The 22,425-nt window shown below is 42.9% G+C and overlaps 1 protein-coding gene across 1 annotated transcript in view; it reads right to left on the bottom strand.

Annotated features, from left to right (window-relative positions):
• Window positions 1–1,195: 1,195 nt before the first annotated feature.
• The window catches only part of snrnp200 (small nuclear ribonucleoprotein 200 (U5)), a 153,248-nt gene continuing 132,018 nt past the window's right edge, over window positions 1,196–22,425 (bottom strand). Inside the window, exons 38-45 of the mRNA XM_060931753.1 lie at window positions 17,827–17,991; window positions 17,191–17,312; window positions 16,960–17,103; window positions 9,638–9,814; window positions 9,403–9,563; window positions 2,765–2,846; window positions 1,803–1,895; window positions 1,196–1,682 (exon numbers count right to left, since the gene is read on the bottom strand). Of these exons, the coding sequence (XP_060787736.1) occupies window positions 1,533–1,682; window positions 1,803–1,895; window positions 2,765–2,846; window positions 9,403–9,563; window positions 9,638–9,814; window positions 16,960–17,103; window positions 17,191–17,312; window positions 17,827–17,991 (1,094 nt within the window). The 3' untranslated portion in view covers window positions 1,196–1,532. The remainder of the gene's footprint in view (window positions 1,683–1,802; window positions 1,896–2,764; window positions 2,847–9,402; window positions 9,564–9,637; window positions 9,815–16,959; window positions 17,104–17,190; window positions 17,313–17,826; window positions 17,992–22,425) is intronic.

The raw sequence follows: 22,425 nt of genomic DNA, 5'->3' as shown, positions 1-22,425 counted from the left end.
GTGTAACTATCGTTTTTTGGAATTTTAATTCATTTTATTTATTTCAATGTTAGAATATATAATTTTTTGACGGCACCCCTAACGAAGCCAGACGGCACCCCAGGGTGCCGCGGCACCAGAGTTGAGAAAGGTTGCTCTCCACAATACATTTGGGTTTGAGATGAAATTTTCAGCTTTCATAAACAACTTGAAACATGGCATCTTTGGCCACCAAGCAGTCAAATGAGACAGACAAAACTTAATAGAATCTCTCACTCTCATTCTTGAAGTATGTTTGGTGTGAAAATTAACTGCCTACAGTACATATCATGGGTACTTGGCCCTTAAATAGTAGCCAATAAATTTGTATATCAATTAGTAGGAAGCATGCCATTTGCTGGAAATTTGACTGAAATTTTTAAACTCCTGCAAGTATGGGAACTCTTTACATTACACTTCTCTTGGCCTCATGACATTGTGAGAGTAATATTTCCATTTTGAATCATTCATCTGGGGGGATGTGACGGACAATGGAAGGGCAATGTCCCTGGGTAAATCAATCACTCTTATTAACTGCAATCTATTGAGTTTTTCCTAACTCGTCTGGGTTTCTAGCCATTTCGCACATTTATGGTCAGATTTATCGATCCTTCCTGTCCCATCAGAAAATATCTTGTGCTATTTTGATGAAAAAGTTGGTAAATGCTATGTACAATACAGCATAAAAACAAAGGATTTCTGCAAAATAACTTGTTTTATGAGAAGAATAGATAGAAAACAATACATGGACAGAAGTAAAAGTTTAAGGATCTAAATCTACATCTGGATTTCTGTCAAGCTGCTTTGTGACATGAAAAATTTGAGAAAATTTGAATTTTTTTTATTGTGGGTCAAAATAATGATTTTTAATCCTTTAACCCTTATACTCCCCAATACTTTTTTCTGACCCAAGCACAGATTTTTGATATATAGCAATAGCATGTAATAGGTTTTGGTTGGAATTACTTGCAGAAAGAACCTTGAATTTTTAATGCCACACTTTTTTGTCCCTTCAGTAAAACCTTTTCAAAATTTAATCAGTGGAGTTTGTGGTCGCTTTGAGAAAACAATATATGAGACACTCCCCTGCATACCAAAACCAACTGCCATAGTACATGCTTTTTGGATTTGTATTAGATTTAATTTTCCCCAATTACTGTATATGTAGAGTTGTAACTAACATGTAAATCCTTTTATTTTAAGAAACATTCAGTTACAAGCCTTTATATGTTGAGCTCAAATCAACAGTACACACTGTTAAAGCATGTTATCCCTTACCCATAGTCAACATGTACTACTCATTCTGCAAAAATCACTGTTGATATGAAATGCAATATCATTTTGTATCCTGAATAACATTATGAATAAAAATAGGAAAGTTTAATAAAAGCTATGCCTTTCATGAAATACAGCTTGAAACATGTCAAATGCAGAAAACACAATGTGAAAAAATATCAAGTTGTACTGATCCCTCGTTAACAGACTAACTTCATAACAGTGATATTATTTTAAGATCAGTCTGAGTCACTGTCTTTGTCACTGTCCGCTTCCTTCACATCCACACTGAACTTGTACTCCTGGTCACAACCCATGTAAGCATCACTCATGAAATACAGCGTATAGTTATGGACTCCAACAACCGGGGCCACAAAGTCCAGTTTCACCTGATGGAGATAAATGAGAATGACATACAATAAATGGTCAGGATTAAAAAATTACAATGCTTCAGTTTTAGTCTGCTTGATTAATATAGTGTATAGAGAGTATTGTAATAAACAGGAAACCTTGGCTTTTTGTTGAAGAGTCAACCTCTTGATTGAGATGAGACTGTTAGATTTGGGGTCTCCAATCACAACCCACCAGCCCTCCTCACGTTTCTGGGGGGGGGGGGACAAAAGTGTGTTATTTTTCATGATAAAAATACAAGGGAAACAAAGTAGGGCTGCACAATCACAAAAAATCAATTATGAATACAGCTGAGGCCAAAAGTACATACACAGAGGATAAAGACATTCTATTTTTCACAGTGCCACACATTTCATGTTATTTCTTTTGGCAAGCCAATTTGTGCTTCAACTTTGCTCACATCAGAGAACTTTTTTAAACAATCAATTAAAATAAATTTATTTCAGCTTTAATTCAAAAACTTACATACAGCAAGTTGACGGTCTATATAGTCTGGAAGATGACAAGTTGATGTAATGATTTTTAGAAGCTCTTGATTGGCCAAGTGTACTAATTAGGAGTAAATTGTGGAGTGCACCCATGCTGGAATTTAAGCGGCAGTGCATCTTTGCCCTCAATACCATGGGAAAATCCAAGCAACTCAGCAAAGATGAGCTTTCCAAAAGCATATTTAATATACATAAAGTGCGCGCGCACACAGTCCATGCCTCAACAGGTCAGAGCTTTTTTGGCAGCACGGGGGGGGCTACACAATACTCGGCAGGTGGTTTTAAATGTTCTGGCTGATCAGTGTAAATTACCGTCGCTGTAATGGCACAGCAGGTAGCACTGCAGCCTCCAGTGTCTCTACTTAATTGTCAATGCAGTGTACTTCACATAATACTCTTGGATAACTTTCTACGTGGATTCTGTTAATTTTTTTTTTTAAATCCAGTCAAGTTCACTGTGTGACAGTGTTCAAAAGTTTGTTTTCCTGCTGGAAACTGGTGCATGGATGAGGCTAAACCTGTAGACACTCAACTGCTAACTGAATGATAAATGCAATATGTATTTTACTTACCTGTGGAAACAGCGGTGCAATGACTGGTCCTGTAACTTCTTCCTCTCTCTCTAACTGCACCTGAACAACAACTGGACTGCCGCTGTAAACAAACAAAATAAATAAAATTAACACACACACACACTTTCCAAAAGGGTGAACATGAATTTCTACTCCAAGACATGATTTAACCATAGTGGTTACAACCGTTAGGACATGAGACATGTCACTAAACTGCTATTTTTGGTTTGATAAACATGCCAGGGAGAGTTAGAATCACCTGTATATGCAATCAATGCATCAAGATCTGGGCCCTGTAGAGCAGGGGCTTTCAACTTTTTCTGCTTTAAGGCCCACCTATTCATACTTGTACAGAGTCGGGCCCATTAAAAAAAGATCTCCAATTATTTTGACTCATCTATTCTATTAGAATCTAATAATTAATGGTAAAGTGTATAAATGGGACACAATACCACTCCCTGTTACAGATGGGAATTTAAATAAATGCAATAAAAACAAATTTTTAGATTGTAGGTATTGTAATTAAAACTGTATGGATGTGCCAGAAACCAAACCATGCATGCAGGGCATTTTCACTCAGAAGGGATTAATGATCCAAAAGTGGAGTCTGATCGATTAACACAAACTTGTTGCCATGTTTGTGTTCAGCAAACAAGCAGGTTATTAAAACCAAGAAGTACACTCAAAAGAAGTGGATATAGAAACCACTCAATGGGATAAATCCTTACACACAAAGGATTTTTCCTATGAAAGAAAAATTTACCAACTAAATTTGACGATTAGAATAAAAATTTGATCATATTGTAGCTGTAACTAAATATAAAGATATGGTGTAAGAGAATAATGTGGAAGGGCAAATGGTGGTTGATTTTTCAAAGAGAATGAATTTGGCAATAGTCAATACATACTTCAAGAAGAAAGAGTAGCACAGGGTCATGTGCAGGATGAGCTTGAAAGTGAAAAAGAGGAAGTGTGAAATAGTGCAGCTGAAGATTAAGTGGTGGAAACTAAAAGAGGTTGAACATCAGAAGGAGTTTAGGGAAGAAATGAGACAGGCATTGAGTGGTAATCGAAGTCAAATGGAACAGCAAATCAGGAAGCCGAGTTGGTTAGTAAGGATGAGGTGAGAGCAGCCATGAAAAGAATGAAGACTGGGAAAGCAGTTGGACCAGATGGTATCCCAATTGAGGCTTGGAGATCTTTGGGTGAGATGGCTGTGGAGTTCCTAACGAGATTGTTTAAGATCCTAGAGAATGAGAAAATGCCAAATGAATGGAGTGCGCGTGCACTGGTCCCAGTATACAAGAATAAGGGAGATGTACAGAACTGCAGTAATTACAGTGGGATAAAATTGATAAGCCACACCATGAAGTTATGGGAAAGGGTATTGAAGGCGAGATTGAGAAGAGGTAGCAATCTGTGAACAGCAGAACAGGTTTATGCCAAGGAAGAGCACGTCAGATGCAATTTTTGCTTTAAGAATGTTAATGGAGAAGTACAGGGAAGGCCAGAGAAAGCTACATCATGTATTTGTAGACCTGGAGAAAGCATACGATAGAGTGCCGAGAGATGAGTTATGGTATTGTATGAGAGTGTGGAGTGAATGAGAAGTATATTAGAGTGGTGCAAGACATGTATGAGAACAGTGAAACAGCAGTGAGGTGTGCAGTTGGAACAACTGAATGGTTCAAGGTGAAGGTGGGACTTCAAGGATCTGCTTTGAGTCCTTTCTTGTTTGCCATAGTGACTGATAGCTTGACGGACAAAGTGAAACAAGAGTCACCATAGAACATGGTTTGCAGATGATATTGTGATGTGGTGAAAGTAGAAAGGAGGTTGAGCTGGAGGTACGCATTGGAACAAAGAGGAATGAAGGTGAGCAGTAGCAAAACAAAATACATGTGCATCAGTGAGAATGGGGATGAGAGTGTAGTGAAGATGCAAGGAGTAGACGTAAAGAAAGTTGGTGAATTCAAGTACCTGGGGTCAACTGTGCAGGAAAATGAGGGCTGCGATAGTGAGGTGAGAAAGAGAGTACAGGCAGGGTGGAGCAGTTGGAGAAGGATTTCGGGAGTCATTTGTGATAGGGAAGTTCCAGCAAAAGTGAAAGGTAAGATGTATAAGACAGTAGTGAGACCAGCTGTGATGTATGGATTGGAGACAGTACCTTTAACAAAGAGACAGGAGGCAAAGTTGGAGGTGGCGGAGTTGAGGATGTTAAGGTTTGCAATGGGAGTGACTAGATTGGACAGGATAAGGAACGAGCACATCAGAGGGACAGCACATGTGGAGAGCTTGGGAATTAAGAGAGAGGAGACTGAGATGGTACGGGCACATCCTGAGAAGAGATGCAGAGCATGTTGGAAGGAGAATGTTGAGGATGGAGCTGCCAGGCACACGAAAACAAGGAAGGCCAAAAGAGGAGATACATGGATGTGGTGAGAGAGGACATGAAAAGTGGCAGGTGTGGTAGAGAAGGATGTGGAAGACAGGGAGCAATGGAGACGAAAGATCCACTGTGGCGACCCCTAATCGGAAGCAGCCAAAAGACGACGACGACGACTCTCTCGAAAATTATTTTCATGCTTAAAGAAGCCGATAGGTGTGCCCGAACGGGCCTAACTTGCTAAAATATTTCTGCCCGAATGTCTTGGTCGGACGAATCAGGCATTCGGGCAATGCCTGGTGTTGAGACCAGTCGACCACTGAGTAATAGTCCAGTTCTTTCTCTCCTTAGCCCAGGTAAGACACTTCTGATGTTGTGTCTAGTTCAGGAATGGCTTGATATTAGGAATGAGACAGTCGTAGCCCCTTTCTTTTAGATGTCTGTGCGTGGTGGCTCTCGATGCACTGACACCAGCCTCAGTCCACTCCTTCTGAAGCACTTCCAAGTTCTTGAATAGACTTTGACAATCCTCTCAAGGCTGCGGTTATCTCTGGTGCTTGTGCACCTTTTGCAGCCAGCCTTTTCAGCAACGACCTTCTGTGGCTTACCCTCCTTGTGGTTGCAAGTACTGAACTAGATGGAGAGATGCATGGTATTTGTACTGTTTTACTCAAACTCAAAATGAAACATTATAATATTGATTTTTTTTTTGCGCCGTAGGCCATAATTAGCAAGATTAAAATAGAAAAATGCTTGAAACATTTTAGTTTAAGTGTAATGAATCTACAATATATTAAAATTTCACTTTCTTAAATAACTGATGGAAAATATTCAACTTTTTCACAATATTTTAATTGAGATGCACTAGAACATTTAAGCACCGCCTAAAAGCATATAAAAAGCATACTCGTATATATTTAGGTATTGCTTAAAAGGAGAGTGCCCGATAAGAATAAAATGTGTTGGTAAGTAATCTCATTTTTAAAAAAAAGCAAATTAAAAATAAGTACTAGTTAAAAACCCACCTCTCTTATGTAAATAAAAGATACACATTTCGTTTTCCAGTGTGCCGTGCTTCGCTATAAACTCTCACTCCGCTTCGAGCTGTCACAAGCCTAAATTTACATTACAGGCATTTAGCAGATGCTCTTATTCAGAGTGACGTACAATGACTGCACACATACCCAGCACCTGGGGAGCAGTTGTAGGTCCAGGGAATCAAACCAACAACCCTTTGGGCCCAAGACTGCTTCCTTTAGGGCATGGCTGCCTCATTTAGACTAGATAAATTATTGTGGCACATTGCATGTCTACACCTGCATTGACATGCAATAAATAAATAGATAGCGAGACAGAGCTAGTATAGACACACACATACTTAAACATGCGTGCACACTGAGTTTCTGTATATAATAGGCTGCTTACTGATTTGCGAGTTCTCCATCTGGTGCTCTCCCGCTCACATCAGGCTACCATGGCCTGTACATAGGGCATTCTCAATGCAGGCTTGTGTGCAACATGCGTTTCCAAACCGGGTTTATCCGTGAAACAATTCAATGACTATTATGTTGCATAAAAGTTCATGCCCTTTACAACAAACACATTCAATGTCAGTTTTCCGTTTGGCACACTTTCCACATCAGCACCACATAGCGGCTGCACCCTGTGGCCTGCCTTCCCAACTTTGCACAAGCCCACTGATTTCATCATTAGAATCATCTGATGATTCACTGCTCAAATAATTTCCCAGATGCGGATTGTCCTTGTTCTGACATTCATACAGATATCCGGTTTCTCCACTATCCATACTGACTTGAAGATAACACCCTCATCTGACTAAATCCAAGCTAACAAGTATGCTTACATCAGCCACACTTAACTTCTGGTACCTGGTTATTGACAAATTTACATCACATCCTGGATGCCATATTGGTTGCCCATGTGCAATAAAACTTGACATGCTTTTGGACTTTTAAGCTGAAGCTACCTCACCAGGTGGCTGCACCTGTATTATTATTATTATTATTAAGGCTTGTACTATCAATATCAAAATCATGTTTAACTGCTATACAGGTACCCTTTAATCTTGTCCATGACAAGAGCCTTAATACTTAATCCCGTGCGTCGTACTGACACAAAAGTATAAACTGGCCTTTAGGGAACAGCCTCCCAATTAGTGGTCAGGACACAGGCATTGTCCAAGTCTAAGCTGAAAAATTTGTTTATTCAAGCCTATCGTAAGTTTTTCTCTTAAGTAAAGGCACAGATATGATTCATGGGCATAGTATTGTGGTAAACTATGATGTTTGGATGTTGTCCAAGTTTTGTGGACCTCCTCAAAATCTTGTACTGAACAAGCTGAATTGCCAGTAAAGTAAAATTTACAGAAAACTAACAAATAAACTCACCATCCACTTTATTAGGGACAACTGTAAACCTGCACACTCATGCGATTTTCTAAATCACCCAATCATTTGGCAGCAGCATAATGAAGGGGGGGGGAGAATTCTACCATTGTGTAGACCAGGGGTCATCAAACTACGGCCCCCAGGCCGACTCCGGCCCGCCACCCCCCTTTGACCGGCTCCCCCAGCCCCTCTGCCCGCCACCACTTGAACCGGCCCTATGAGGCAATCCTCAAAAGTGGTCATGGCCTATTGTTTTAAATTGCTTTTTGGCAAATAATAATATGTCTGCATCTTGTATTTTGTTGATTTTAATGAACTATTCATATTTTCCGAATTTTCGTCATACGCTCGCGATCAAGCAGTGACCGGCAGCGCATGCACAGAGAACTGTCAGCGTTCAGGACAGCAAAATGGCTAGCGGTAAGCGAAAAGTTGACAGAGTGCAGAGTTTTTAAAGAACAGTGGACCACCGATTATTTTTTCGTTCAGTGTAAGGACCGTGCAGTTTGTCTTGTATGTAAAGAAAGCGCGTCGGTTTTCAAAGAATATAATCTGCGTCGTCACTGCGAAACCTGCCACAAAGAGTATGCTAGTTTGCGAGGGCAAACAAGAGAAGACAGGATTCAGAGGATGAAATGCGGACTGGCTGCACAACAGAATGTATTCCTTCGCCAAACCCAGATCAACCAGGCTGCTGTCTGAGCTAGCGATAAGGTAGCTCACCTACTAGCTACCCATGGAAAGCCGTTTACTGATGGGGACTTTGTTAAAATATGCATGCTTGCTGTGGCCGAGGAGGTGTGTCCCGACAAGAAGGATGCGCTCAACGCGGTGAGTCTCTCCGCACCTACTGTGACCAGGCGAACCGAAGATTTGGGGGGGACAACGTGTATGACCAGCTGAATGAGAGAGCGTCAGAATTTGAGTTTTTTGCTTTGGCCATGGATGAGAGCAGTGACATGCAGGACACAGCACAACTGCTGTGATCTATTGATCATATTATAATTTCACTGTTTTTTTTTTTTTTTAAATGTATTTATTTTATAGGCCTATTTATTTGACCTTTATTAAGTGCTGCACACAATTATTATTAATATTATTAATAATATCAACAGGCCTACCTACAATTTATAATTTTCCACTCACCTTTGCCAGTGTCAATCACCTCAACTAGGCAGATGTTTCTTACCTTGACAGCTTTGATGTTATTTTTATTAGAAAATAAATAAATGGAATATCTGTGGTATTTCAAATTAAAACAAAGTGTGAAGACTCGATTACTACTCTTGCAAACCACTAGTAAAGATAAACATGTGCCAGGAATCAAGTGTTGATATAGTAGTGTGGATATAGTAGTGTGGATGGCTGTGCCAGGCTAGTAATCTCTACTACACAATGAGGCCTGCTGGTGGTCATAGAATTGTATGACCCAGACAAATATGTTATATAGCTGACCCGACCCCGGCCCCCCATCACAGTCAGGAACGACAATGTGGCCCCCAGAGAAAAAAAGTTTGGTGACCCCTGGTGTAGACTCTAGAGACTGTTGTGTGAATATCCCAGGAGAACAACAATTTCTGAAATACTCAAACCAGCCCATCTAATGGTCAGGTATCCACAAACTTTTGGCCATAAACAGTGTATGCTGTGCTGCCTTAAAGGACACCAATAATTCTGTACTTCACTATAAAAGCAATTTAACAACCATGGTCTAGAATTTTTATTTCTGACCAGAAAAAATTGGTACTATTGACATTTGACCCCCCCCCTGCAGATGCATATGCTTCAGCTTAATGCTCCGTGCATCAGTGCAGAACACCCTGGAACATTTGGATCATCCTTACCTCTTGATGTCATCTCTGTCAGCCACTTCATATGAGAGCTCAATGTTGGGATAACGGTTACAAAAACGCGCCACATCAGCCATCTGAATATCGGACAGCTGTAGAAGATTAATGCGGTCCTCATCCTCCATCTCCATGATGTCAAAGATGCTCTCCACACCCTATGTGCACAAAAATAAATAAATACACATTTCCCAAAGTGGGTGGAATGGAATATAAATTTCCCACTTCTTACCTTGTCTGTACTGCGCTTGATATGCTCTGTTGTGAAGTGTGGCAGTTGTTTTAGATAAGAATCCTTAGACCACATGGCTTGTGTCACCATTTGAGCTAGTTCCATAGCAGCCAATGCCGGACTCAGCCAACCATTGCTGGAGAGCACATCTACACATGCCTGGATGAGACGCACTGCCTATAAAGGTGTACATGCAAAATCAAGAGAGCACAAAGATGTTACATTAAGGAATCTTAAGACATGAACAACATTTAGCACTGATAACATGACCATTTTGTCTTGAGGGACTGACTGTCAGTCCTCAGTGTTACTCACCTAGGGCTGCAACAGCTAATCAAAACAAATATAGCTGCAAACAGTTACTGAAAGACCATAGCACAACATAGCATCACCTTGTGGAAAAATGAAACCAATATCTTGTCCTCCCTCAGGACATGGCTCTAAACAGTTTTCAAGGTTTGTGTTGATCTAATGTAGCACTGCCTCCAAGGATTCAGAAGGCAAATAATTTTTTTTTTTTTAAGTTGAAGCGTAAGCATTTTTACTCATCTCATCATCTCTAGCCGCTTTATCCTTCTACAGGGTCGCAGGCAAGCTGGAGCCTATCCCAGCTGACTACGGACGAAAGGCGGGGTACACCCTGGACAAGTCGCCAGGTCATCACAGGGCTGACACAGACACAGACAACCATTCACACTCACGGTCAATTTAGAGTCACCAGTTAACCTAACCTGCATGTCTTTGGACTGTGGGGGAAACTGGAGCACCCGGAGGAAGCCCACGCGGACATGGGGAGAACATGCAAACTCCACACAGAAAGGCCCTCGCCGGCCACGGGACTCGAACCCGGACCTTCTTGCTGTGAGGCGACAGCGCTAACCACTACACCACCGTGCCGCCCAGCATTTTTACTATTTTTTTAAATTAAAAGCAACGAGTGGTGCAATGACAAATTTTTGTTAGGCTGTCTCAAGAAAACATGCCAAGTTTTATGCTGGAATTGGTGATAAGTATTTGGACAATACCTGATCAAATGTTAAAGGCAAACAAAACCCCAAAATTAAATGCTGTTTGCCAGCCACGGCAAGTGTCCTGATGTTTAAATTAAAAATAAAACGAACAATTTATCCATTTTAAAAGTTATATTGCTTAAAAAAAAAAAAAAAAAAAAAAAAAAAAAAGTGTTAACCTGGGCATAGCCATTTGCACTGAAACCAGATATTCGCTTGTGACATAACCACTAGTACATTGCTCTGTGTTACTAAGAGAAACAAATCAAATAAAGGCTTCTAATTTTTCATATTTAAAATAAACATGCAGCTCTTCATTGCGCTAGTGTGCAGCTTCACTACTTCAGATGGGTTAAATACACAAAGAATTTCACTGTGCTGTCATGCAAGTGACAGACTTCAACTTCTAAAAATCTAAAATCAGAAGTTTTCTGTAACAATGTGATTTTTACTAGCAACAAATATGCAAATCAACATACTTCACTTTTATGAAGTGTGAATTCGACTTGGCTAGATAATGCATACGCAGTACTAACACAGATACCAGTAAACCATGTCTTGTCATTGGAATGCGATTCTTGCCATCGAAAAAGATTGTTTTTATTCACTGAGAAAAGCAAACAAAAGCAAGGTCACATAAAAAGACAAGGAAAAATTTATTTTTTGAAAAAAAAAAAAAAAAACCCACAAACAAATCCCACTGAATAGTTGGGCGATGGAGCGTTTATGGGCAGCAACTTGCTCCCAAAGCCTGGGTGTGTATACACACTGCTTCAATGATCAGGCTTGTTTTACAGTCAAATGCTTGACACTCTGGCATCTTCAGGGTTGCTTACAACTTGGAAGTAATGCATCTATTAGATCTCAGCCTAGACAAGTCATGTGGCATCTAAGTCATGTCACAATCTTGGGTTCTCTCAAGTAATTTATACTCAGTGCAATACTTGAACCTCGGACAGAGGAAGAGGTCAACAACCAGGGATATTTTATTTTAAAAGCAAAAAACACAGTACATGGGTACAAACATGAACAAGTGAAGACTCAAACATGTCTTGTATGCATATATATTACAGTGGTGATTGAAAGTTTGTGAACCCTTTAGAATTTCCAATATTTCTGCATCAATTTGACCTCAAACATCATCAGATTTCACACAAGTTCTAAAAGTAGATAAAGAGAACCCAATTAAACAAATGAGACAAAAACATAATCATTTATTTATTGAGGAAAATGATCCAATATTACATTTGTGAGTGGCAAAAGTATGTGAACCTCTAGGATTAGCAGTTCATTTGAAGGTGAAATTAGAGTCAGGTGTTTTCAATCAATGGGATGACAATCAGGTGTGAATGGGCACCCTATTTTATTTAAAGAACAGGGATCTATCAAAGTCTGATCTTCACAACACATGTTTGTGGAAGTGTATCATGGCACGAACAACGGAGATTTCTGAGGACCTCAGAAAAAGCGTTGACGCTCATCAGGCTGGAAAAGGTTACAAAACCATCTCTGAAGAGTTTGGACTCCACCAATCCAAAGTCAGACAGATTATGTACAAATGGAGGAAATTCAAGACGACTGTTACCCTCCCCAGGAGTGGTCGACCAAACAAAGATCACTCAAAGAGCAAGGCGTGTAATAGTCGGCGAGGTCACAAAGGACCCCAGGGTAACTTCTAAGCAACTGAAGGCCTCTCTCACATTGGCTAATATGAATGTTCATGAGTCCACCATCAGGAGAACACTGAACAGCAATGGTGTGCATGGCAGGGTTGCAAGGAGAAAGCCACTGCTCTCCAAAAAGAACATTGCTGCTCATCTGCAGTTTGCTAAAGATCACGTGAACAAGCCAGAAGGCTATTGGAAAAATGTTTAGTGAACGGATGAGACCAAAATAGCATTTTTTGGTTTAAATGAGAAGCGTTATGTTTGGAGAAAGAAAACCACTGCATTCCAGCATAAGAACCTTATCCCAGCATAAGAACCTTATCCCATCTGTGAAACATGGTGGTGGTATCATCATGGTTTGGGCCTGTTTTGCTGCATCTGAGCCGGGACAGCTTGCCATCATTGATGGAACAATGAATTCTAAAGGAAACTGTCAAGACATCTATCCATGAACTGAAACTCAAGAGAAGGTGGGTCATGCAGCAAGACAACGACCCTAAGCACACAAGTCGTTCTACCAAAAAATGGTTAAAGAAGAATAAAGTTAATGTTTTGGAATGGCCAAGTCAAGTCCTGACCTTAATCCAATCGAAATGTTGTGGAAGGACCTGAAGCAAGCATGTGAGGAAACCCACCAACATCCCAGAGTTGAAGCTGTTCTATACAGAGGAATGGGCTAAAATTCCTCCAAGCCGGTGTGCAGGACCGATCAACAGTTACTGGAAACATTTAGTTGCAGTTCCTGCTGCACAAGGGGGTCACACCAGATACTGAAAGCAAAGTTCACATACTTTTGCCACTCACAGACATGTAATATTGGATCATTTTCCTCAAGAAATAAATGACCAAGTATAATATTTTTGTCTCATTTGTTTAACTGGGTTCTCTGTATCTACTTTTAGGATGTGTGTGAAAATCTGATGTTGTAGGTCATATTTATGCAGAAACAGAAAATTCTAAAGGGTTCACAAACTTTCAAGCACCACTGTATCTTTTAGGTTTAGTTTTGGGTTTTGTTTTCCTTTAAAATACATGCCAAACATCAACTTTTTCCCCCCAAAAATGGCTATAGGAACTCCCATAGACTCACACAGTGAAAGAATAATAGTCACAAGCTATGATTGCTGGTGTCCAAGCATCTTCACCAAATACTGCCTCAGTGGCTAGTTATTGCCAGGCGCAATGCTATATACCAGCGAGTGTTGGGCCTTGACGAAGGCTGACTTTTGTAGATTGCAAAGGAATGAACAATCAGTGGTCAGGTGGATTTGCAGAGTGAGAGGAGTCAATGACATCCCAACCTCTTCCCTGTTTGAGTGGCTTGAAATTCCGGACCTGAAGACAGCCATTTCAGGCAGACACCCAAGATGGTTTGGACACGTGCAACACAGCAATTTGTGGATTGCCAAGGTGACTAGCCTTGGCGTGGTGGGACGGATGCCTAGGGGCAGGCCATGGAAAACCTGGGCGGAGGTCATCCAGAGTGACCTCCCTGAATACAAGCTGGAGGCCTCGGACACACTGAATAGACAGGGATGGAAAAGAAAAACCAAAATTGCCATGCATCATTGTACCTACCTCCCAGTGGAGAAATCGATGTAAAACCAGACAGTATTTGTTCAGGGTCTCTATATGAACAAACTTACCAAATTTTGTGAGGATTGCTCAATATTAATTGTATGAAATATCTACAAAAAGCCGATTGGCTGATGACAGCCACATTGAAGTAGTAACCCAATTGTAATTAATATCCAATTAGAGATTAGCAGAGGGATACAGCACACCAAATTTCATCTCAATTAGACTTCTGGTTCCTTAGAAATCGCTATCTGAACATAACTCCACCCAATCAACATCCATACCACAATCTTTGCACAGTTCATAACAGCTAAATTTGTGTGCTCCCTGCACAACTGAAGTGTGTGAAAGGCTCTTTCGCACAGCCTCAATTATTACTGATGAAAGAAGAAAGTTGATGGTAGAGACTGCTGAAAGGCTAATCTCCTTAAAGAAGAATCTGCCCCTCATGGTTAAGTGAACAAACGTTCAAGAGCTAAACATAACAGAGAAACAGCACCTGTGAAACCTGGGAAAGTTTTTTTTTTTTTTAAATAATGGTTAAAAAGAAAGCAACTTGGTCAGTAAGGTCATTTTAAACTGTTTTAATGTTATTTATTTGGAATTTTGTACACGTGTTTTACAATGCCATTTTGTTTTTACTACTCCAACTTGCACACAGCTGTACTGTAAAGGCAGTGTTTCTCAACCACTGGGTCGCGGTGAAGCGCCATCTAGTGTGCCACGAATTCCCCCCCAAGTTGAAGCTCATTTTTACTCATAGTAGAGTACAATTGCTGAGTTGCATCTGACGTCACATCCACCTCATTAAGCTACGGTCACCCTCCAGCTCGCGATGCTTTGCAAAGGGTTATCGATGAAAATAAGGCATTTTGGTGGCGACGCACAACAATATACATGTGAACTAAAAGTTGTGGTCACACAGCAGGTGAACACTTGACTGTCACGACTTCACTCACTTGAGCCGCGCGCGCTCACAGAGCACTTTGTACGCACTCTTGGGACCCAGTAGTGAAGGGAAACACTTGATACTGATTTAAACGCAATCAACACATGCAGATATGAACGTTGTTTTCAGAGAAGCTTTGTGAAGTATTATGGTGGTGACTGTCATTTGTTTCTAGCCATGTTTATAAGCTGTTTAAATACTCTGCTTTATGATTCTGCTTTGCTCTCGTTTTTATATTATGCCTGCTAAAAAAACAAAAAAAAAACAAACAAAAAAAAAACCACACTTCCTACACTTGGATCCGTCTACCATCCTCTATCTTGTAGTGTCTTGATCTCCAGATCTTTAACCCAACCACATAAAAAGTTGTACACCTTCATGCTCTTCCAGGTTTTCATCTGTTTGTCCATGTAGAACGATGTCTGCAGCACCAGGTAGTTTGAGATGTTGGGGAACTCAATGGATTTTTCCAAATAATAGGAAAAATCCTTCTTTGTTAATATCTAAAGATCTATCCCATTGAACGGTTTCTATATCTACTTTTGAGCGTACTGCCTGGTTTTAATAACTTGCTTGTTTGCTGTACACAAACATGCCAATAAGTTCTTGTGTTAATTGACTAGACTCCACTTTTGGATCATTAATCCTTTCTGACTGAGAATGCCCTGCATGCATGGTTTTATGTTGGCTCCTGGCACATCCAAAAAGAGTTTTAAATACAATATCTACAATTAAAAACGGCTTGTTTTTAAACTGTATCCATTTAATTCCTGGACTCCCATCTGCAACAGGGAGTGATGTTGCATCCATTTAATACACTTTACAATGGATTATTAGATTCTAATAGAATGGATAAGCCAAAATAATTGGGATTTTTTTTTTTTAAATGGGCCCAGACTCATCACAAGTATGACTACGTGGGCCTCAAAGCAGAAAAGGTTGAGAACCCCTGCTGTAAGGGATAGTTTTGTACATTTTTGATGCTGAATTCTGCTGTTTAAATTGTTTTAACCTTAACTATGTTGGTCACTAAGTAAAGCATTACCTTTTTTTTTTGGGTAGTGTTTGAATAAACTGTTGCAGTCTTTGATAACCAACTATTGTTGTGGACTACATACACTGGTGAAATATTTGTTCTCCATTTGAGTGAAATGTTTTTAGGTGGCTAATTGGCCATAATGAACAAAGTGCTTCAATATATTATTATTATTAGCAGCAGCAGAAGCTCATCCAGCCAACAGGGCTGATAAGCTTATGCCATCATGTGCTTTCCATTGTCCACATTTCACAAAAATTGCTTCTCTCTCTCTCAATTCTTCACTGATTTTTATTCTTTCTGGCATGAAGGTAGGGGTACCTAGGGTGCATATAACTTCAACCCAGATTTGCTTAATTACAATTGTTAATGAAGTTATGGACTAATTAAGCCTTAATGAGCAGTTCAACAGAAATTGCTCCTTCTCTGTCAATTCCTCGCCATTTTGGATTCTTTCTGGCAAATTGGTAGGTATTCCTAAGGTGTATATAGCATCTATATATTAGTTTGTATATAGGTGTATACAGCTTGCAACATTTATTGTGCAAGGTGACCCACTTTAGATCATTCCTTCTGGACTAGACAGGGTCAGAGTGAGCCATGCCATCATTGACAGTCTTCTTGTTATTACTGATCCAAAAGTAAACCAAAGTTTTGGAATGATATTGGTATTGGAAGACAGCCAAAGCTGCAATATTAGTATCAGAAATAAAGTGGTATCAAGACATCTCTAGATTTTAGTATTTATTACAAGATTGGCCAGAAATCCTAGGGCCAGTTTGCAAAAGTAGGTTTTACGTACGTTTGAGCATAAGAAATCAAAAGAATTTTCACAGTACATCTTATTTTCCAAGAGATATTTTTCTGTGTGCGCACAAACATGAACAGAACCCTGCATTAGACAATCTGAGTAAAGTTACATGGAACAGTAGTGACTTCCTACTACCTGAATCAATAGGCCAGTGTTAACCCTGTTAAATGCTGAAATCTGACTGGTGGCTGGCAGTCATTAGCTCAGCATTTCATATAAGTAAAACATTATACAAGTCTCATAGTAAGGACTGAGTACCCATTTTGCTCACCTTGCTAAGGATTTCTTCAGTGTCGGACTGAAGCTCAGCACTCAGCTGCATACGTGACAAATGGGCTTGTAACAGCAGGTTGGTCTTTACGTGAGGGTCATTAAACTTGGGGTTATTCAGTTTGTGAGGCACCTTCTGGGATAGCTAGAAAAAATAATACACAAAATATTAAAAACACTGAAATCAAATGGTCTCTACTGAAATGTTTTTGCATTTGTGTATTTAACTGACCTGACGGAGCAGGGTGTCTTCATGGTGTCTGATTGGTATGTTCTTGTACTCGGCAGCATTGGAGATGATCTCAATCAGACCACGGATTTTGGTCTTGGCATTCAGAGACATGCTGAATAATTCTGGAGAGACAATGAGAATTTAATACTTCTGAAAAGAAATGAAAATATAAAAGGTGATTTGAAGCCACTGATATGAACACTCCAGCCAATTAGGTGATGACATGATTTTATCAACTGCCAAGTCAAACAGTACAATATATAAGCTGTGCAAAACACAAAACCACAAAATGGCCATTTTATTTAATCTTCAGCAACTGCTATATCCTGGACAGGGTCAACAATGCTCTTTAAAAGGCCAACATAAGGACACAGTTCCATTCTATTGCTGATTGCCAGCTTCAGGCAGTTCATACATCAGGATCCCATCAAACAAAAAACACTTTTGTGCCATTGTGCACCTAAATGTGTCATTTAAAGAACGGCTCTAGTGGAAACTTCTTGCAGGTGACCAAATATAAGCATAATTCCTACCCTAACAACACAAATAACCTTACAATAAGACTGAAAACTAGGCCGAATGGTTCAGACAGAGGAGAAAGCAGACAGACTTTGATATCATCTTAATAGTTCTCACCAATGGTGGTATAGTTAATGTAGTAGTATGCTGCAATCATGCCCAGATTGAGAGGGGCAACATCCATCTCATCCTCAATGCTGATGCACTTGGACTGCTCCAGATCCTGCAGTGTGTTCTCAACCAGTTCCGACAGGTGGTCTGACAGATGCCGATGAGACATACCTGCCATGTAAAGGGCATGCGCAAGCAAAAATAAATAAATAAATAAATAAATAAAACAAAACACACACACACAGTACAGGTAGTCGTCGACTTACAACTGTGTTTGGTTACGACTGACCGGTCGTAAACCGATCTGGTCGAAAGTCGGCCTATGTTAAACGAACGCAAGTATATTGTGATGTGTAATGATATTGTAATCATCTTAGTCTTATTTTATCAACATTTTCTTATTTCATTACCTTGGCTCATTATTTGGTTCAAGTCAAACACTGCATACTATAGTCAAGTCAAGTCAAGTTTATTTGTATAGCGCTTTTAACAATAAACATTACTATACTGTGTACAGTACAATTCGTTTAATATGTGCAAAACAAAAAATACAAAATACAGTTGTGAAAAATAGAAAACATTTTAGTTTGAAACATACCAAAATATAAATGCAAAACATAGCAAAATACAAAAATTTAGTGACTGCTGGCATCACTGGTGCTTGGCTGTGGGTCGTCTACGTCATCAGCTGTTGCAGCGCTCGGGCTGGCGGGAGCATTTACTCGTTTTATAAACCAGGAGCTGGGGCGGAAACTGTATGACGGAGTGCGCGAGAGAGACTGCACATGTGCCTGGAGCTGGGGCGAAAACTGTTGCACGCAGCAAGAGGCACTGCCAGGAGCTGGGGCGGAAACTGTCGTACGAGGCGAGAGGCGCTGCCGGGAGCTGGGGCGGAAACTGTCGTATGCTCAGCTAGCTCAGCTGGGAAACACTTGCCAGTCATAACCAGACGGTTGTAAAGTCGATCGGTCGTAAGTCGCATGTCGACGACTACCTGTATATATAAACCACAACACACACGGCCTAAAACCAGAGCTCCCAATGAGTGTAAAATGTGTTTGTAAGTGGCGGCCAGAGCTGTCTCACGCTTATTTACATACAGACCCCTTTCACATGACGTCACCGCGCCGCGAGATTTTGTTAGGTGCCATATTGGAAGACCAAGTACATGCACTCACAATATAAAAAAAAAAAAAAAAGTAAGAGCGAGAGTAAAGTGACACGATGGATGATAATTCTGGTTATGTGAGTACATTACCAGTTGCAGAAAGGGCACGGTATGTGGAGAAACTGGCTGTGATTGATGGGTTTGACCCATATGATAAGACTCGCGGCAAGGGAGAATGGAAACATAAGGAGGACCTGACACCAATTCTGCCATCTGTTTGCTACCCAGACATTGTAAACTATTTGTTGTTTACACCCAGTGCCTACACTCAGTGTTCGAACTATGCCGATATTTTTGGGGGGTCCCTTTTTTTCCCTTGGGGCGCTTGCACTTGTCTCGGAGCGCGGATCTCCAAACACACGAGAAGCCCTGCGCTTGTCTCGGAGCGCGGATCTCCAAACACGAGAAGCCCTGCGCTTGTCTCGGAGCGCGGATCTCCAAACACACGAGAAGCCCTGCGCTTGTCTCCGAGCGCGGATCTCCAAACACATGAGAAGCCCTGCGCTTGTCTCGGAGCGCGGATCTCCAAACACATGAGAAGCCTTGCGCTTGTCTCGGAGCGCGGATCTCCAAACACATGAGAAGCCCTGCGCTTGTCTCGGAGCGCGGATCTCCAAACACATGAGAAGCCTTGCGCTTGTCTCGGAGCGCGGATCTCCAAACACATGAGAAGCCTTGCGCTTGTCTCGGAGCGCGGATCTCCAAACACATGAGAAGCCCTGCGCTTGTCTCGGAGCGCGGATCTCCAAACACATGAGAAGCCTTGCGCTTGTCTCGGAGCGCGGATCTCCAAACACATGAGAAGCCTTGCGCTTGTCTCGGAGCGCGGATCTCCAAACACATGAGAAGCCCTGCGCTTGTCTCGGAGCGCGGATCTCCAAACACGAGAAGCCCTGCGCTTGTCTCGGAGCGCGGATCTCCAAACACATGAGAAGCCCTGCGCTTGTCTCGGAGCGCGGATCTCCAAACACATGAGAAGCCCTGCGCTTGTCTCGGAGCGCGGATCTCCAAACACATGAGAAGCCCTGCGCTTGTCTCGGAGCGCGGATCTCCAAACACATGAGAAGCCCTGCGCTTGTCTCGGAGCGCGGATCTCCAAACACATGAGAAGCCCTGCGCTTGTCTCCGAGCGCGGATCTCCAAACACATGAGAAGCCCTGCGCTTGTCTCCGAGCGCGGATCTCCAAACACATGAGAAGCCCTGCGCTTGTCTCGGAGCGCGGATCTCCAAACACGAGAAGCCCTGCGCTTGTCTCGGAGCGCGGATCTCCAAACACATGAGAAGCCCTGCGCTTGTCTCGGAGCGCGGATCTCCAAACACATGAGAAGCCCTGCGCTTGTCTCGGAGCGCGGATCTCCAAACACATGAGAAGCCCTGCGCTTGTCTCGGAGCGCGGATCTCCAAACACATGAGAAGCCCTGCGCTTGTCTCGGAGCGCGGATCTCCAAACACATGAGAAGCCCTGCGCTTGTCTCCGAGCGCGGATCTCCAAACACATGAGAAGCCCTGCGCTTGTCTCGGAGCGCGGATCTCCAAACACATGAGAAGCCCTGCGCTTGTCTCCGAGCGCGGATCTCCAAACACATGAGAAGCCCTGCGCTTGTCTCGGAGCGCGGATCTCCAAACACATGAGAAGCCCTGCGCTTGTCTCGGAGCGCGGATCTCCAAACACATGAGAAGCCCTGCGCTTGTCTCCGAGCGCGGATCTCCAAACACATGAGAAGCCCTGCGCTTGTCTCGGAGCGCGGATCTCCAAACACATGAGAAGCCCTGCGCTTGTCTCCGAGCGCGGATCTCCAAACACATGAGAAGCCCTGCGCTTGTCTCGGAGCGCGGATCTCCAAACACATGAGAAGCCCTGCGCTTGTCTCGGAGCGCGGATCTCCAAACACATGAGAAGCCCTGCGCTTGTCTCGGAGCGCGGATCTCCAAACACATGAGAAGCCCTGCGCTTGTCTCGGAGCGCGGATCTCCAAACACATGAGAAGCCTTGCGCTTGTCTCGGAGCGCGGATCTCCAAACACATGAGAAGCCTTGCGCTTGTCTCGGAGCGCGGATCTCCAAACACATGAGAAGCCCTGCGCTTGTCTCGGAGCGCGGATCTCCAAACACATGAGAAGCCCTGCGCTTGTCTCGGAGCGCGGATCTCCAAACACATGAGAAGCCCTGCGCTTGTCTCGGAGCGCGGATCTCCAAACAGATGAGAAGCCCTGCGCTTGTCTCGGAGCGCGGATCTCCAAACAGATGAGAAGCCCTGCGCTTGTCTCGGAGCGCGGATCTCCAAACACATGAGAAGCCCTGCGCTTGTCTCCGAGCGCGGATCTCCAAACACGAGAAGCCCTGCGCTTGTCTCCGAGCGCGGATCTCCAAACACATGAGAAGCCCTGCGCTTGTCTCCGAGCGCGGATCTCCAAACAGATGAGAAGCCCTGCGCTTGTCTCCGAGCGCGGATCTCCAAACACGAGAAGCCCTGCGCTTGTCTCGGAGCGCGGATCTCCAAACACATGAGAAGCCCTGCGCTTGTCTCGGAGCGCGGATCTCCAAACACGAGAAGCCCTGCGCTTGTCTCGGAGCGCGGATCTCCAAACACGAGAAGCCCTGCGCTTGTCTCGGAGCGCGGATCTCCAAACAGATGAGAAGCCCTGCGCTTGTCTCGGAGCGCGGATCTCCAAACACGAGAAGCCCTGCGCTTGTCTCGGAGCGCGGATCTCCAAACACGAGAAGCCCTGCGCTTGTCTCGGAGCGCGGATCTCCAAACACGAGAAGCCCTGCGCTTGTCTCGGAGCGCGGATCTCCAAACACATGAGAAGCCCTGCGCTTGTCTCGGAGCGCGGATCTCCAAACACATGAGAAGCCCTGCGCTTGTCTCGGAGCGCGGATCTCCAAACACATGAGAAGCCCTGCGCTTGTCTCGGAGCGCGGATCTCCAAACACATGAGAAGCCCTGCGCTTGTCTCGGAGCGCGGATCTCCAAACACATGAGAAGCCCTGCGCTTGTCTCCGAGCGCGGATCTCCAAACACATGAGAAGCCCTGCGCTTGTCTCGGAGCGCGGATCTCCAAACACATGAGAAGCCCTGCGCTTGTCTCCGAGCGCGGATCTCCAAACACATGAGAAGCCCTGCGCTTGTCTCGGAGCGCGGATCTCCAAACACATGAGAAGCCCTGCGCTTGTCTCGGAGCGCGGATCTCCAAACACATGAGAAGCCCTGCGCTTGTCTCCGAGCGCGGATCTCCAAACACATGAGAAGCCCTGCGCTTGTCTCCGAGCGCGGATCTCCAAACACATGAGAAGCCCTGCGCTTGTCTCGGAGCGCGGATCTCCAAACACATGAGAAGCCCTGCGCTTGTCTCGGAGCGCGGATCTCCAAACACATGAGAAGCCCTGCGCTTGTCTCGGAGCGCGGATCTCCAAACACATGAGAAGCCTTGCGCTT

Source organism: Neoarius graeffei, chromosome 10 (genome assembly GCF_027579695.1).
Source record: "Neoarius graeffei isolate fNeoGra1 chromosome 10, fNeoGra1.pri, whole genome shotgun sequence".
In the NCBI taxonomy this organism is placed as follows: Eukaryota; Metazoa; Chordata; class Actinopteri; order Siluriformes; family Ariidae; genus Neoarius; species Neoarius graeffei.
Note: the sequence above shows the minus strand (reverse complement) of the source record. Positions and strands in the feature narration are given on the sequence as shown.